Source organism: Vanacampus margaritifer, chromosome 2 (assembly GCF_051991255.1).
Source record: "Vanacampus margaritifer isolate UIUO_Vmar chromosome 2, RoL_Vmar_1.0, whole genome shotgun sequence".
Lineage (NCBI taxonomy): Eukaryota > Metazoa > Chordata > Actinopteri > Syngnathiformes > Syngnathidae > Vanacampus > Vanacampus margaritifer.
In genome coordinates, this window is record NC_135433.1 from 18,183,323 (window position 1) to 18,197,642 (window position 14,320).

General features: G+C 39.7%; 2 protein-coding genes and 1 long non-coding RNA gene across 4 annotated transcripts; 1 reads left to right on the top strand and 2 right to left on the bottom strand.

The window, feature by feature from the left end:
• Nucleotides 1-818: 818 nt before the first annotated feature.
• On the bottom strand, nt 819-6,978 carry otop2 (otopetrin 2). The gene is made up of 7 exons (XM_077557118.1): nt 6,732-6,978; nt 5,622-6,004; nt 5,389-5,525; nt 4,029-4,087; nt 3,818-3,942; nt 1,470-2,272; nt 819-1,059 (listed from the first exon to the last, which is right to left on the bottom strand). Exons 1-7 carry the CDS (start codon nt 6,782-6,784, stop codon nt 889-891), a joined length of 1,731 nt encoding a protein of 576 aa, XP_077413244.1. The 5' UTR covers nt 6,785-6,978; the 3' UTR covers nt 819-888.
• Nucleotides 6,912-14,246, top strand: LOC144043473 (uncharacterized). The gene is made up of 3 exons (XR_013291111.1): nt 6,912-6,960; nt 10,874-11,483; nt 13,699-14,246. It is a non-coding gene; the product is annotated as an uncharacterized LOC144043473 (long non-coding RNA).
• LOC144043466 (tripartite motif-containing protein 16-like) lies at nt 8,799-14,275 on the bottom strand. Of its 2 annotated transcripts, XM_077557123.1 has the most exons (6): nt 13,670-14,275; nt 12,775-12,870; nt 10,787-11,020; nt 10,445-10,613; nt 10,296-10,361; nt 8,799-9,373 (listed from the first exon to the last, which is right to left on the bottom strand). In XM_077557123.1, exons 1-6 carry the CDS (start codon nt 14,009-14,011, stop codon nt 8,838-8,840), a joined length of 1,443 nt encoding a protein of 480 aa, XP_077413249.1. In that variant the 5' UTR covers nt 14,012-14,275; the 3' UTR covers nt 8,799-8,837. The 2 variants fall into 2 exon arrangements, with proteins under 2 accessions (XP_077413249.1, XP_077413250.1); XM_077557124.1 differs by lacking the exon at nt 10,787-11,020.
• Nucleotides 14,276-14,320: the final 45 nt, after the last annotated feature.

Here is a 14,320-nt window from a genome sequence, read left to right on the forward strand (position 1 = left end):
TACTTTTTGACCAGAAGATGGCACTGTTTTCCTCCCTAAAGGCGCAAGGCCACATTTGTTTTTAGTTGGGCTGTGTTCAACCTGCTTAACTCTTTCACTGCTACCTTTTTAAAGCAGAGTTCCCCATATTGCCAGTTATTCTATATATAGCATTTGGAATATTAAGACCCATAGAATGTTCTGTAGCACTCTATACATCTAACCTACTCCATCCTTCAAAAAAGTAAATTTACAAGGGGGAAGAGTTTTTATTTTTTTCCTCTTTTTTTTTTTTTTTTTTTTAGTAAAGGGCAATAGAACGCTGGAAATGTTTTTGTGACACCTCAATATATAAATCAAAAACAAGCCTGAAAAAAAAAAAACACTGGATGGGAAAATGGAGGGCATTTTCACTCTTTGCTGCATCAGGCACACCATGTGGTGTATGGAAGAAGAAAAAAAACTGACATCTCTACAAAGATAGGGCTACTGCTTGCTCAGTTTTGCAGTTTTAATTCAATGTTTCACTTTTTATTGTGGTTGTGCATAACATCACTGCATCATACCAACAGGTGTCTCAGATATTTTGTCGCTCATTCAAGCGTGACAAACTCATTTTCATCACAGGCCACAAAGCATTTCCTGATACTTTGTGTTGTAGAATGCACTGTTGCAACAGGATTGCTAAATACAGTAAATACCCCTGGAGCTACGCGTAGAATTTATGCAACTTTGCATGACCCAAACAAGTTCTTATAGTCCAAAAGGGTTTCAGGTCAGACAACATGGCACAGCTTAAAAACATGTTTGGGCAAGCAGCAGAACAAAAACAAAGGAAAGAAACTGACATCTAATTTTATTGAATAAAATAACATTTTAAAAAGCTGCTGTGAATAAAGGGGGCAAGAACTACGAAATGACGTACACTTCAAAGAGACTGGCCACAGAGTGCATGCGGTAGAAGATTCCGAAAGGGAGTCCGATGTTGACGATGGCCGTCCACATGGTGAACTTGTAAAACTTCATCTCCACGTTGTGGTCAAACTGAGGCCGAGCGCCAAAGGCAGGCATGATCCATAGCTGCAAAGTCAACGACAAGCAGCGTTAAACCTAAAGGTCTCTTGTCAGTGATTCTCAGTGTGGATGCCCTCTAGTGGTACACAAAAGAATCACTGAATTTAACATCCAAACATTGATATACAGTATATACACAGCGGCTTGAACTTCTTTTTAATTCAGTTAGCACATTGTTTAATACTTTTTTGTTTTTAATCAGAGTATACTCAATTGATGGGATAATCAGTGGAATACTTGATATTTATAGTAGCTGCATCCGTACGTAGTTTAAAAAGTGCTCATAGCATTTGGGAAAGGGGAAAAAAACAAAATGCTGTAGCAAACTTATTTTGGAAAGGTCCAACGCAGCGCCACGCTAAAATAGTGATTCACCGTATGGATCGCGAAGCGCTTGGTGAGACTGGTGAACTTACAATGATGTTGGCAAGCATCAGAAAGGCGCACACTTCCTTCAGCACTCTCCTCTTCCAGCTTGGCCGCATGGCTGCCATCAGCCTGCATCTCGACTTCTGCTCTGTGATGCCGCCGGCCTGGCCGCGCTCCTCTAAGGCGTGGGCGTTGGTGTGCAGGGCGTCCTCCTGCATGACGTGGAAGGGCTCGCGGTGGAGGCCCTCGATGATGAAATAGTTCTGCAGGCACAGCTGCAGCACCATAAGGACGGCCCACGACAAGTTGAGGGCGTCCAGGTTGTCGCGAACCCCCGTGGCCACCACCGCCACCGCGGAGAAGTAGCTGATGATGAACTGGCCCATGGAGGCCCCCACTAGCAACTGCACATCCAGGCTGCGGGCGGGGTTCTTCTCGGACACGTGCTCGCGGCGGTCCAGTCGGTAGATGACGCAGCCTGCTGCGGTGGAGACGCACATGAGGCTCACGATCACGATGTTCATGACAAAATGGATGAGAAGGGCATCGCGGCGCACGGCTTGGTCGTCAAAGGTGATCTCCACCTCGTACACAACGAAGGTCACCACGCCCACCACGACCAGCAGGAAGCCCAGCACGGGGCCCATTAGCACCTCCCTGGGACGGAACTTGGCCCTGCTGCGGCCGTGGTCGTCCACCAGGCGGCCCACGTTCTTCCACATGACGTAGGCCATGGCGGAGGCAAACAGGCTGTACTCCATGTTGAAGGGGTACAGGTAGTAGAAGGCCTCCTTAAAGGTGCTGCATGCAGAGTGACTGCAGCTGCACTTGGACACTTGGTCATAACTGTCTGACATGGAGACAAAAAATAAAAAATAAAAAATGGATGCAGTACATGATGACCTCTTCGAGCCACATGATGCGCACAACATTGTGGAAAGACCACATATCACAGTCTAGTCTGAAGTCTAGACAGACAATTATTAAACACGACCATTGCACAGGGAACTTTAATTCATGTCAGATCCTTTAGATGCCGTTTTGGTTAGCAAGAGAGCGATGTATGTATGAGCGATAATGTGAGATTACTACAGATTGCTAGTGAGAAGATGTGGCAACTGATAAATATATGCACAGCATGTTTTCTTTTATTATATGTATATATTTTTCAACAAGGTTATTATAGTTAAGGAAATAAATTAGAATTAAAAAAAATATTTTCATTAACAAAATAAAATACATTCTTTTGAAAAGAAACAAACTACATTTTAGGTTTATAAAACTGTATAGCAAAAATGTTCACCTTTCAGGGTCCATTTTAAATGTATTTATTTCGGTATTGCTGTACGTCCATACAAAAAATGGAAAGTCAAACAGACGTTTAAGAATTGTAGCTTTCTTCATTTTATTCTACAATATTTAATGACTTTTTTTTTTAATCTTGCACTTGACAAATACAGCATACATTTTTTTAAATAAACCAATAAAAACTACCAAAGCATTTTTAAAAAAAAAAAATCAACTAATAAACCTAAACGAATTAAATCTAACAATTTAAAAAACTAAGTCAAAATTAAACAAACTAATGTAAAATCCCAAACTATAATAATCTGATGTAGCATATCGTTTTTATTTTTGTTATTTTTTACAGTTATATGTTTTGGGGATGAAACTGAATGCAAAAACACATAAATCTAAAAACGAAAAAGAAAAAAGAGAAATGGACATAAGTGTTTTTCACATAGCAGCAACGTTATACATTTTTATTTTAGCTTGTGATAACCACTGCTTTATTGTTCTGTGTCCTTGAGTTTCCTAAAAGGTGTTTGAAATGTATTACATCGATTTAAGTAGGGGACAGTTATCAACTCGTTCACTCACAGCCATTTTCACTGAAGCAACCACCTTTGCTCCCGGCTGTTTTACCTGATTGTGCGAGGCCCACAGAATATTGTGTTCTATTGCTATAAAAACATGGAACCTACCAAAAAAAATATATAAGATTAGAGTCTCTTCTTTCATCAGGGATTTTTTTTTAAAATATTTCTAACCGTTTCCGTTTTGTAACAATTAGCATTAGAATAGAGCTAAGTTTCATCATTATTCACAAATCTGTTTAAAACGGTGGGTAAAGAGCTTTTTTTTGGAACATGGCCCTGGTTGATCTCTTATACTCTGCTGCCACCTGCTGGCCGTTTGTGTAACAACTACCATTGCTTCAAGCATTCTCTTCAGTTCAGTGGCTGCATCAAAGCCTTCGGTATGCACTAGCATAAGAAAAACAAAAACGTTTAAATATGTTTTTGGGACCATGGCAATATTTAAAACAGAACTTACTTGTACGTTTTAGGGCGCAAATGAGTTAAGGTTCTAAACTACCTAGTAACTCGTATACCTCTGTACATCTTGGGTGAGATGCTGACGTTCAGATTGGGAGCGTCCATCTGGTGAATGGACTCCTCGGTGACGGTCGCCATCCACACCACCAGGTTGGTGGAGAGCATGAGCATGAGGCCGCACCTGATGTGCGAAGGAACGACCAATCAGGAGACTTGAAATGGCAACAGACCACTTTGGGAACGGAACTCTGAGGGTGGCGTTCGTACCGAGTCACGTTTGTGTGCAGCTGCACGCAATCTTTCGCGTGGACCCACAGGAAGTAAGTCTGAAAAAGAAATAACCAGTTAGACCAGACTGATATAAAGCAGAAAACAAACAAACATTTGAAAAAGGATTTTTGATTTACCTAAAGAATGGCTTAGAATTATTATTATTTTTCGATTGTTATATCTAAAGATTACTATAAGCAAACAATTTAAGTCCAGGATAGACTCCTAAAGCTATTGTGCTCTCTTGTGCCTTTTAAGTCCACTGGAAGATAAGGAAAAGGTGACCTACTTGACTCAGCACAAATGACATCATGCTCTTCTCACAAGGGTTAACGTTCTAAGCCAAACTATCAATGGTATTATTTACAGTAGTATTTTAAAGTTTCATGCCTTCACTAAGGATTGCCTTCTACACCAGAGTGTAAAGGAAGTTCTTCTTTGTTGGGCGACTTGGAAGCAAATATAAAAGACATACTATTGCCCAGCTAGCTCCTAGCTATAGCATTAGCCACGGTTGTGTACAGTGACAGTAGCAGTTGAGGCTAACGGCAGGTGTGCTATGAATGTAGTTTCTTATTATTGAATTTTGCTACTGTGCAATAAAGTTATTAAAAGAGCACCAGTAGCTGTTTCCATACAACCTCTATGGATTACAGTTTGCTCTAAGTAGCAGTTACATTAGGCTATACTTCACCAAATCCATCTTTCCTTTACAGAAACGCGCTATTCGTGTCGTTTTCGGATGTGGATACAGAGATCACACTAATCCAACATTTATACAAGTAAAATCCTAAAAATGTAATGAATTGATGGAGTTTAACCGCCTTAAAATAATGTATAAAGCCCATCATTAAATTTTACCAAATAAAATGCTAATCAAATTTTAAAAAAAGGGAACGCGAGTACAAAATGAGGAACAGATTTTTTTTCAAAACCTAAATACATAACAAAAAGAAAAGAACGGTGTACTTGCAACACAAGGTGTCAGTTTGTGGAACAATCTGGATTATAAAACTAAATCATCTCCATTAATTTGTATATTTAAAAAAAAAAAAAAAGTATAAAAGCACTACTATTGGAAAAATATACTGTATTTACAGTATATAGCACAAGGTCATGCCGTTGAATTATTTAGTTTGTTACAAAGTCTGCTTGCCGTAATTTATTTTGTGGTGTTCATTTTTTGTTGTTGACAAAGTTAGAAGTTTGACGTCTCTAAGTCCCCTTTCATAATAATTTTGGAATCCAATATTCTATTAGCTAAAGACATTTACTTTATCAAAACGGTTTTAAAACGGGGGATCACTAAACTGTACCATTTATCGAGCAATCAGAAAGATTTAGAAAGGAATGTAACCTGGGTGACTAAAAACACAGCTTGCACAGCAGGGAAGGCCACTTTGACGGCAGAGTCGCAGTGAAGGTAACCGATGTAGTTGGCCATCTTGAAGATATCCATTAGCAGACTGAGCAGGCCAAACAGCACAAGTCCAGCTAAAATATATATATGGATACATAACCATAATTCAGCCATTAATTAAAATCAATCTATATAGCACAGGATGATTCGCAACACAGCCCACTGTTTACCTCGGAGCCACACGGGCCCCGCGTGGCTGTCCTGAGTTATGAGGTCTTTGTTCTTGCGGTAGGTGACTGTGGTGTAAAAGAGCATCCAAAGCATGGTGAGGGCGAGGAGAACAATGAGCAAGATGTGACGGTGCACAGGCGTGACGGCCACGCTGTTGAAGGCGCTGCTGCTGACCAGCGCGCAGCCCAGGATGAGGACGTTGATGCACAAGATGCCCGACAGGAGCCAGCCACCACCGCGGTGGGCGCGCTCGGCCACCGCCTCCACGTGGTGCACGTCCGCCCGGGCCGCCTCCATGTCGTCCAGGTGCTGGATGTTCTCCATCTGGGCGGCAGTTTCGATGTTGGATGGGTGGGCCTCGGTGTCGCCGTTTGTGGTCTTCCTGCAGGTTCGCATTAGAAAGAGGCAAAATTGCAAACTAAATGTTTTTGTTTAAAGAATATAGCTTTTCATTAAAACACCTTCATTTTCCAGCTCATTCCCATGGAAATTTTCCAATTAGGATTTTTAACAAAATCCCCACATCCTACCATCCCATGGAAAATTACCAGAAATTTTCCACCCCTTTGCAACCTGAAAAACAAGAAAGTTTGGGTATTTTATCATATGCTCCCTTTCTAATGAATGGTGGTGGTCTCAACATGGGTTTTCACAAATAGTTCACATTTGAAAAGCTACTATTTATTTATTTATTTTTTACCCAATTTCACTTAATTGGTGTGAAAATTGACAAGGTCTTGACTTGAGTGAAACCTTAATTTCAGTCTGTCTGCTCTGGTATAGTCACAAAGAATCTTGATCTGGAGTGTCTCCAAATCCTGCAAGTATATCGTTGTTTTTTTTAAATCAAATAAACATGCCCAGATTTTACAAATAGTAAATTTGCTAGACAAAATCATAATTCTACTACGCAGCATACATGCTTTTAAGACATTTTTGTTTGGTGGTGTGAGCTTTTCAGATGTAAAATATGGGTCTTGCCCCAACACGTGCCCTGCCCAATCTAATGATATTCAATAGACTGTGTCCAAATCCTGCCTTAAACCCAGTCTAGGAGGAGCTTTATTAACAATATGTCAATTACAATTAGCATTTAGATGTTGCCTTACCTCGTACACAATAAATTGCAGGTCCTTAGCATCTTTTCTGCCACAGTTCTCATGATGTATTTTCTTTTAGCCTTCACACAATACAATAAAAAAAACTAAACATTTTCTTTAACAAATAATAATATTGCCAGGCTTTAAAGGGCTTCCTGGGAGATACCACCAAGAGAGAGAAAAGAAGCGTCTGGCGGCTGTGGCCGTACTCGGGGAATCCTTACGATACGACCACCAGGTGAGATTGGTTTCAACTGATTACATGACGTCACTTCCGGCTTGATACTCTACCGCAAACCTTTTTATGGCTGCGAGGTAGGGGGACGTGTATTTTTTTTTACCCAGATAGTAAAGACGTTTGTGATTAATAACAACAAGTTATGTCGGTACAACACTATATTTTCATGTAACTTTTTGAATGGGAAAGGGTGTCAAAGATAGAAAGAGAAAGAAAACCACACACGTTTTAACCGAGAGACTGCCAATTATGTCCGATAACGACGCAACCGCCGCGGCTACAATGGACGTTGTTGTCAGCGAAGAATCCTCAAACGCCGTTTTTGAACCGAAGAATTGAGAAAAATCTTAATAACAAACACCATGGTGCACTCCTTATTCTTGGTGGAGATTTTAATGAGTGTTTAGATGACACAAAGGATAGATACCCTGCTAGATTATCCCAAATGTCTACAAACAATAATTTTGTGTCTTTTTGATTGATGCTTGGAGATTTTTTTTAATCCTAATGTGGTGGAATTTACAAGGTGTAATAGAAGTATGATATTAAACTCTAGAATTGATTTATTTTTAATATTTTCATAATTTTTTCCATTTGTTTATCATCAATATGCCCCGTTAACAGACCACATGCAAATAATTTTGAGGTTGGGGGTAATCCAAGACAATCCTGGCCTAAAAGAATTACTTAGTGAGAAATCGTTTAATGAATCAATTCAAAGTTTAATAAATAACAGTCTAATTGAAAATGTTGACAATAACCTTTGCAGGAAATGAGAATTTTGTTAGATTATGTGGACAATGTCAAATCTAAAGCACTTATTTAGTTTTTGGACTGAAAATGAAATGCTTTGGACAACTGAGACGGACAGACTACACACTCGCAGCAGAACTGGGACGTAGCCCACACGTCGCAAACAGGAAACGGAAGCAAAGCTGATGTGTGAAATTCAGGAAGTCGGAAGTCCCGCCTCCTCCGTGGCATATACTCCATAGATGGCTAGCTACAAAATATATATATATAATTATATTTTATATATATTATATATATATATATATAATTATATTATATATATATATATATATATATATATATATATATATATTACTGTATATGAGGAGGATGAGCATGTCCAGTGGATCCAAAAATGTTGAAGACGTCCTCATAATATTAAATGTAAAAAAAAAAAAAAAAAGTTTCATAACCGGTGCTCTTCAAATTTGGCAGGAATTTTTTTTTGATTAATAAGCATTTTTTAGTAGGCAATTAATCATGATTAATCAGAATTCTAAGATGTGATTAATCTGATTAAAAACATAATCGTTTGACAGCTCTAATATATATATATATATATATATATATATATATGTGTGTGTGTGTATTTATTAATTATGAGTTATATTCATCAGATATTTTTTTCAAATCGCATACATAAGATAAGATCGCCAAACGCAAATAGTCCTGTACCACTTTGACAACTTCACCATGCAACTAAGTAAGTGCCACTGCTTATCAGAAGCTGAGGATGTGAGATCATCCTTGCACCCAACAAAACTTAATGCAGCTCTGCTTAACTTTGGGCTTTGACATGATAGCAGGGGCATCACACTCATGTGGGATGTGGATGTTTCTGTGTCATAGTGTTTCAAACAGCATAGACTGGTCATCACTTGAAAGTAGCTCTGGACCTTTACCCAGCATGGCTGATTAAGACATGAACCATATCATGTAAATAAGCTCTACTGTTACATCACAGTGGGTGGAAGTGAACAATGGCTCACTCACAGACATGTTTAGAAAAAAGCAGATAAAGGATTGTTTACAAACCAATACAAAAGTACATTTTCCATGGTCTGCTTTAATAATGGCAGGAAGCATCACTTTGTATTAACCAGACAAACTACATTCTCCTTCTTTGAGAGCCATGCAATGAGATACAATGGCTCAATGAAAGCAGCATTGTATTTATGCAGCAGTCTCATGGACCCGCTCACATGGTAAAACGACACGTGGCCGGCACAGAAGTCAACGTAAACGCCGATTCTTGTCACATCCTGAGCCTCCAATGGCGTTTCCACACCGGCGTGCCAGGCGGAGACACCTCGGCTGTTCCTCCCGACGCACCACGAAAAGTCGTTGGTGGTGATGCAGCTGGCAATTTCTTGACCCTTGCGCTCGATGCTCTTGTAGGTGACGCCCACGTGAGCCCCCTCGCCGCTCAGCTCCGCCTCGGCGTAGTGGCGGCCCTCGTAAATGCTCTGTGATGTCATCGCCTGGCGCCAGTGCTCGAAGCGATCGGGATGGTCCACGTAGCTGTGCTGCCAGGGGCTGGTGTTGGTCACCTTCCTGTTGTCCGCTGTTAGGCGCAGGAAGTTATGGACCGTGTCTGGGTCAAAGGTCAAATTCTTTGCATCTGAAGGGAAAAATATGTTTATATATATATATATATATATATATATATATATATATATATACTGTTACTACATTATTTAGGGATAATGCGCTCTGGGAGGAAATTTCAGGTTGAACCTTAAATGCACTACAGTGTTGTTTTGCGATACGCTCGACAGCTCGAGGTACAAGCTTTCGTCCAGCTGATATTTTTCTTTGAATTGCAAGCATAAACTTGACGAGCACTATTCAACTCACTCACTTTAAGCAGAACTTTGGCAAAAGCCCAAAAAATGAAAAACTAAAATAAGTCTTTAAGCTGTTTTTTTTTCACTCCCAGTTGAAGTTAACTGTAAGAAATAAAAGATTTTAAAAAAGCTGCACATTTTGCATAAAAAAAACCCACATGGTTAAGCCTTCAGTCTGGTAGCTTAATGCTAATGTTAACACATAATGGGAACCATATATACAACTTTTCAAAACAACTGATATTGAACACAAACGTTGCAGAAACTCATTTAAAAATTCAATATAACCGTCACAGTCATGACTTCTTTATCCTCTGCAAGGAGCTAAACTGAGCAGAGCCATCCATGTGCAGTATATCCGTCTGTCTGTCTTATGCTGCCCCCGGGTGGCCAAGAAGGGCAGCAGCACAAATACCATTTAATTGATGGCAAGTGGGGCGAAACATAGTTCATTATTTTGAATTCTATTCAATAATATCATTACTTAAAGTACAATATTACAGTGTTATTTTTTTCTCATTCAAATAAACACATTCCCGAATTGTCTTTTTTTTGGGGGGGGGGGGGTCAGGCAGAACGGATTATTGGCAATTCCATTCATTTCAAAGGGGAAAGATGATTTATGATATGTTTTATATATTTATGTATGATATATTTATTACATATTTATATATAAAACAGGAGATTTTTTTTTACATTTTAAAAAGTCTTCCGAGGTCTTTGGATCAGGCAAAAAAACTTGCGGCGTCTGGGGTTGGCTGCCTGGTTGACAGATAAATAGAAAACACAACAGTTAATCCACAGAGAGGATTTAAAAAGAATCACACTTCCCCTTTGCATCACACCTGGAGAAATGGCACTGAGCCTTTCGTGGTAGGAGGCGAGAATTAAGTCACACAGCTCTTGTGTGACACACGCTACGACCTGGACGTAAGAGTACACATGGTCCACACGAGTCACGCTGACGTTGGGCAAGCAAACGTCCGCCGCTCCCTCTTTCCACTGCGAGTATTCCTACAACAAAACAAAGGATACTGTGAACATAATAGCATATTTATTGAATACTTTTCCTCTATGAGCCTTTTTGTTCCATAATGCTTAAATCTGTGTACACTGTCCACTTTTGAGATTGCGTAAGAAGCCCTAATCCCCCTCCTGCCCAATTATATAACTCGTCTGGTGCTGACCTGCAGGAAGGACACGTCGCACTCGCTTCGCGCCACTTTGTCCATCCTGGCCAAGGTCTTACTAAGCTCCGCCTTCCTCTGCTTCAGGTGAGCCTCTACGCCCTCCGCCTGGCGCAACGCTCGCCTCTGCTCTGCCTCCAGCCGCACCGCCGCCTGCTTCCTGGCCTCCGCCACCGCCTCCTGCAGCCTGGAGAAGTGCTGATCCACCTGAGCAGACACCTCTTGCACCACAGACTGGAGAGCGAGCCGTAAAAAGGGTTTGGAAAACTGACAGATGTACCGAATCATTTTTTTATAACGCAAACAAACGAAAAAGTTGTAATGTACAGCATATGTAAAATAGGGTAACCCCAAACCTAAGTTTTTTTCAGTTCACGTCAGCAGCAGTCACTCGCTTTTCGCCAGCTGGAACGTTGATGCCTCTTGTTTATAAACATTATGAAAGGGTATATATCAACGGTTTCTGACTGTCATTGCGATGAAATCTTGTGCACAAGTCCACACCATCCAAGACCAAGACTTGCCCAAGATCAGAACTCACCAAGACCAAGACTTTTTAGAAGTTGAGAGACCAAGAACATGGCAGGACCAAGACAAAGGCAAGCCCAGACCAAGACAAGACTATGACGAGTCAAGACCGGGACAAGAACAAGACCATAAAATTCTACATAAAAAAAAATATGACAAGATTGAACAGGTAAAGTGCATTCTCTCTTAACTCATTCACTGCCATTGACGGCTATAAACGTCCAAAATTCATTTGAACTATTTTTATTAGTTTAACATTTTTTTTCCACTTTTGTATGTATGAAAATGTACATTTAGAACAGACGTAAAATTTGTGATTAATCGTGAGTTAACTAGTGAAGTCATGTGAATAATTGCAATTAAAAATTGTAATCGCCTGACGAGATGATTATTAAAAATTCGGGGCGCCAGGCGATTAAAATTTGTATTCAATTTTTTTTTTAAATAATTAATCGCATGAGATTAATAGTCAAGATTAATCACAAATGTTATATCTGTTCTAAATGTACAATAAAAAAAATCTAGGTTCTCATACTCTTGTTAACAAAAGTAGAAAAAAAATGTTAAACTAATAAAAATAGTTAAAATGATTTTTTGACGTCTATAACCGTCAATGGCAGTGAATGAGTCAATTTGAACGCTATTTTAAATAAATTTGACAGACAAAACACTGTATGTAAATCTTTCAAAGCACATTAAGCAAGAGTCTCAAATCTAAATTAGGTTTAAAAAAATCTTGCAAAAAAATGAATCCCTTTATGAGTTTTAAAATGAAGAAGAGCCGTTTAGTTGATTTGACATAAACTACAACCTGGAAGCATCTTAAGTTTAGCCTGCCACATAAATGTAAAGCACCCAGTCGCGACTGTAGCCACAGCTAACGATAGCAACAAAGACGCTAATTGTAGCAACTCACGAGCCATAGGAAAGTTCTTCATCAAACTGAACTCTAGAAAACCCCGCGTATGAGCAAGTTGACGAACATTCCTGTCAAGTGGATCGTTACAGGCCGATAAATACAGTTGAAGGCGAAGGAGTAATCGAGGCGTTGCAAACAGCGTCCACTGACCCATCATACAAACCACTGTGCGGGACTACACTGATGGCTAAAATCAGCAAGATGTATGACGGTGAAAAGAAAAACAAACTTGATTTTCTATTCGGGGGTGACGGTCACCTAATTGATGAAACCTTAAAAGCAACCACACACCATTATACAGATAATGTGCACTACATACAGATACTGTACATACAGACAGCGGAATAATTGGAAAAGGGAACAAACAACGTACATTAACAATGTATTTCAATAAAAATACCTTTGAGGACTTTTCTCAGCAGTTTTTAGACGAGTTAAAAAAAGAGAGATGAATTTGATCAATGAAGTACAGATCATAATTAATTAATCTCTCAATCATTTTTTTTTTTTAATCTCATAGCAGCACTATCTTAAATGTTACCTTCATGTTGTCATTGTTGCTCCGCAGCTTCTCCATTGCTTTTTCTGTGGCCACAACGCTCCGCTTTATGTCCTCGTGCTTTTTCTGCAGCTCATCCTGGAACAAAATAAAGTACAGCCAAATTGTTAACTTGGGCATTACAAGGACAATATCTGAGTTGGTCACAACTAGAGTGAGCTAACTAACTTTTTGTCATCGTTTGTTAATTTCAGAAATGAAGAGAAAAGGTCTTTCAGGTGAATACGGTCAGTTTTGACAAATGGAGGCAGTCCATTATTGCACACAGTACTTTTTTCTTTTTTGCTTAGGTGTCACTGCATATGCATGTTAGCATAAATGAATACATTTACTGTATTTTATTAAATATTGATAGATTCGACAAATGTTTGGACAACTAGTGTGCAAAAGTTTTATGTAAACAATTACTCTGCTCTGTTTTAAAAGACAAAATAGTAAGCCCATTGGAGTTCTTGGTTAAAATAAAAGACAAAATGGAGTCAGCCAAGAAAAATGCAAACTGGACTTAGCCCACTCTAGTGCTGTAAAAAAAAAAGACAAAATAGTTAGCCCATTGGAGTTCTTGGTTAAAATAAAAAACAAAATGGAGTCAGCAAAGAAAAATGCAAAATGGACTTAGCCCACTCTAGTGCTGTAAAAAACAAAACAACAACAACAACAAATAGTTAGCCCACTCTAGTTCTCAGTTTAAAGAAAAGATAAAATGGAGGTAACTAACTTAAGTTATCACCTTTAAAAGTAATAAATAAATAAATAAATTTATTAATTAATAACACACACAAGAAGTTAGCCCACTCCCGTTCTCAGTTTAAAAAGGGAAAAATGGACTTAGCCCACACGGCTCAGTTTGCAAATGTAAATGTAAATGTGTTCAGACCGTAATCTGAGCCCTCGCCTCCTCCAAAGACATAGTGGCGTGATCTTGGTGCCCCAGACCGCAGCAGTCGGAGCACAAGCAGCATCCGTCCGTCAGGCAGAAGCGCTCCAGCGGAAGACAATGGACATCGCACCTGCGTGCATCCACGTGACGCAGAGGTTCCACCAGACGGTGGTTCCGGAACTTGGCGTTCTCTAGATGAGGTCTGACGTGATCCTCGCAGAAGGATACCAGGCAGGTCAGGCAGGATTTGACTGCCTTACCCGGCTCGCCCATGCACGTATCGCAGGGGACGGTGGGCTCCTCTTGGCTGTTACAGCCGCTTGTCGCCATGTTTGTCATCGTCCTTCATCCGAGCCAAGTTTGTTTTTTCAACTTCAAAAGTCCCTTCGGAGTGTGAAAGAAAATACTTGCAAACCACGCCCAATGTATTATTGTCTCAGTTTACATTCCTCCCTTGAGTCTTCGCTTTGCCTCGCTAATTAAAAAACACACACACACACAATCCAAAGAGATAAAAGGAAGGAAATGAGGAGTGGACGCCGATCCACGCCTAGAGAATAAACTTCCTGTTGGTCATTTTACTTCAAATGGGAAGTATGTGAGTCTGGAGTCTGTTCTTTTTAAACGTTTCATGGCTATTTGAGCAGC